At 38.2% G+C, this 3543-nt stretch overlaps 1 protein-coding gene across 1 annotated transcript; it reads left to right on the plus strand.

The window, feature by feature from the left end:
* Positions 1–967: 967 nt before the first annotated feature.
* LOC145089013 (uncharacterized) lies at positions 968–2384 on the plus strand. The gene is made up of 2 exons (XM_079027517.1): positions 968–1402; positions 1536–2384. Exons 1-2 carry the CDS (start codon positions 968–970, stop codon positions 2382–2384), a joined length of 1284 nt encoding a protein of 427 aa, XP_078883643.1.
* The last annotated feature ends 1159 nt before the right edge of the window (positions 2385–3543 follow it).

Consider the following 3543-nt stretch of genomic DNA (forward strand, 5'->3'; position numbering starts at 1 on the left):
AAATTCGTGTTTTACATGTCCCCTCTTCATCCCAATACTCTGACATTTTTACCAAGGGTTTACTGTATACTTTGTTTCTTGAAATCAGATCCAGTCTGAACGTTCGTTCCGATTGCGGGGGGCTGTTAGACGTATATACATATTATATTTAGCTTGTATTCTCCTTTGGCATTTAGTTAGGCAGCCTAATATTGTATGTAGCCCATTTGTATTATTTGTAGTATTTATTACTCGTGAGAGGCACAATGCTATGCCATGGGAAATTATTTGCATTAACAGTATGGATCTTGATGAGATATTTGTCCACTCTTTTTGGAGTGCTAGAATTGTTTTTTTGTTGGACTCAACTCCATAGTTCGCCTGAACGAAGAGTAAATGACCATTTTACCCTTAACTAAATCACATTTTCTCTTCTTTATGATTGATATCAATGACATATCTGGCCAGTCTTTTTGGAGGGATGGATGAACAAATATTGTTCCTTTCTAGTCACTGAATAAACTGTTTAAATGAGTGTAAATGACCATTTTACCCATTGACTAAATCACATTTTCTCATGTTTACATCCTTCTAGAAAACTATGGATCTTTATGACATATTTGGACTATCTCTAAATTTAGAAGACACCCACTTAAAAGAAGGCTTCTGTTGAAAATATGCTTTAAGGAATCCACTAATGAGCAATAAAAGTAGTTATGGTTTGGTCAGTTTTTATTTTTGAATTGAATAAGTTTAATTAGGAGTTAGTGGATAGTTATTCTCTAGTTAATTTTCAGTTATGAATAACAGCTATATAAGCTGATGTAGTACAATGATTTTGATATTCTAATTTCCAATTCCAGTCATTGCATATCATATCTCCCCTGTTCACTTTTCTCTTGTTTACAACCTATTCTCTTCTTTTCTATTTGTTTAAAACTAAAAAATTGGTATCAGAGCTTATTTCTTGAGGGATCTATGAGGACAAATGGCAGAAAGTAGTGTTTCACAATTCACTATTCCTGTGTTCAATAGTGATAATTACCAGTTATGGGCTGCAAGAATGACATCTTATCTTGAAGCCATGGATCTTTGGGAAGCTGTAGAAAAGGACTATATTATTCCTCAACTTCCAAAAAATCCTACCATGGCTCAAATCAAAGTTCACAAAGAGAAGACATCAAGGAAGTCAAAGGCGAAAGCAACTCTGTTTGTTGCAGTCTCTACAACCATTTTCACAAGAATTATGTGCCTCAAAACTGGAAAAGAAGTATGGGATTATCTGAAGGAGGAATATGAAGGAGATGAAAGAATTCGAGGCATGCAGGCTCTCAACTTGATCAAAGAATTTGAGATGCAGAGAATGAAAGAATCGGAGACTATCAAGGAGTATTCGGACAGATTACTGGATATTGGAAACAAGGTATGGTTGCTTGGCACTAAGTTATCATATTCAAGAATCGTTGAAAAAATTCTCGTTACTGTACTTGATAGATATGAAGCTTCAATAACCAGTTTGGATAATACAAGGGACCTGTCTGTTAAACTCGTTACAGGAACAAGAGCAACGTAGGCTTATGAGACATGAGCATGTTGTTGAAGGTGCTCTACCGGCCAAGCATCAAGATGAACGAAAGGAAAAGAACAAGAGTGACAAAAAAGCCTCAGCAACTTCTGTTGTTGAAGATTCTGTCAACAATCAGAATAAAACCAAAGTTCAAACTCCAAAAAAGAATTATCCGCCTTGTAAGCATTGTGGTAAAATGGGTCATCTTCCATTCATATGTTGGAAAAGACCAGATGCAAAGTGCAACAAATGTAATCAGGTTGGTCACGAAGCTGTTATATGTAGAAGAAATACTCAAAAGCATGAAGAAGTCCATAAAGCTACTCAATATGAAGAAGACCATATGTTTGTTGCATCTTGTTATTCAACAACACTTTCTCCTGAAAGTTGGCTAATTGACAGCGGGTGTACAAACCACATGTGTAATGACATCAGCCTCTTTAAAGAGGTATTGCCTTCAAAGTCCAAGAGAGTGAAAGTAGGCAATGGTGAATACGTTCCAGTCAAAGGAATTAGAACAGTTGCAATTATAACTACTTCAAGTACAAAAACAATCTCAGATGTCATGTATGTACCAGAAACTGATCAGAATTTAATAAGTGTTCCCCAGCTGCTAGAAAAAGGATTTAAGACATACTTTGAAGATTTTTGGTGTCGTGTGTATTATCCAAATGGAAAAAAATTGATGAAGGTCAAAATGAAAGGAAGAAGCATGGCTTATGATCCAAAAGAAGAAGATCAAATGGCCTTTTACAATAAAGTTAACAACATTGACATATGGCACAAGAAGCTTGGGCACTGTCATGTAACATCCTGTTTTGGATTTTTCCGTGATTAAAGTTCGCTAGCCACGAACCGGGCATGAGCAGGTCTCAGGTTGCAGCGAGTTGCCAAAGCGTAGGGCATCTCATCACGTTTCCGTAGACATGAGGATCTTTGGAATCTGAGGGATATCAAAGATGCTATGATAGTTTGGAAGTTATGGCAAGTTTGATCCTTATTTGAGAAATGGGTGGCAACGGGTACACTGGGCGTAAATATGGTTACACTTAGCGTACCTGTGAGCATGGAATAGACTCCAGGACCACCTAGTACGCTGGGCGTACTAGACGCTAAGGGAAAACCCTAATTCGAGTAGTATCCCTATTTATAGAATGAGATGGTCTAATTTTTGGCCACCTTCCCCAGTCATCAAACCCTCTCAAACCCTAATATCCGTTATTGAGCTTGTGGGTGACCATGTTAAGCTTATATGTGTTATTGTGGGCTCTTTGGAGTTAAGAAGGAGCACGAAAAAGAAGGGAGTTGAAATCCAGGACTTGGATATGAGCTTTCTTGGGGCTAGAGCATCATTTGAAGGTATAAAGCTCAAAGCTTTCCCATTCTTTTGATATGTGCTTAGTATGGTCCATTTTTAGGGTTTTATGTCCCAAGATTGGAACTTTGTGAGTTGGTGAACTCCAGAACTTAATAACCTGTCCTTTTAAGTGTTTTCAGTGGTGAGGAACCATAAAAATGAGATATTGATCATGAGAATCAACCCATGCATGAGTTATGTGAATTTTGTGTTAAGAAAGTAAGAGTTTCATGTGTTGTGACCTTATCAGCCATTCAAGGGCCTAAAGTCGTTAACTTTATGGAGTAAGAGATGTTAGAAAGTCCGCATCCAAGAGATGAGTTAAGGTCTTAACGGGTTAAGACCCAGAAACTTGATTAAGCTAAACTGAGAGTACGTGCGGTGTAATTCCAGTATGCCCCACGTACTGGGTTGAGGTCCCCGATCAGTTTCGTGCGCGCTTGAGTACGCTGAGCGTACCAAGCAGGTACGCCCCACGTAATCTCTCTGTATGCTTTTGGGCTAAACTTCATTGCTGGGCCTTAACTGTTGGACCTGAATCTTTGGGCCTATGTATTTGAGACTTTGAACAGAGAAATAATATAATTATGCCTTTGGGCCTTTGGTTTGGGCTTGTCATGTAGGTTGAGGTTTGGGCCTC

The sequence above is a fragment of the Lactuca serriola genome, chromosome 2 (assembly GCF_051521515.1).
Source record: "Lactuca serriola cultivar US96UC23 chromosome 2, Lser_US96UC23_V15, whole genome shotgun sequence".
In the NCBI taxonomy this organism is placed as follows: domain Eukaryota; kingdom Viridiplantae; phylum Streptophyta; class Magnoliopsida; order Asterales; family Asteraceae; genus Lactuca; species Lactuca serriola.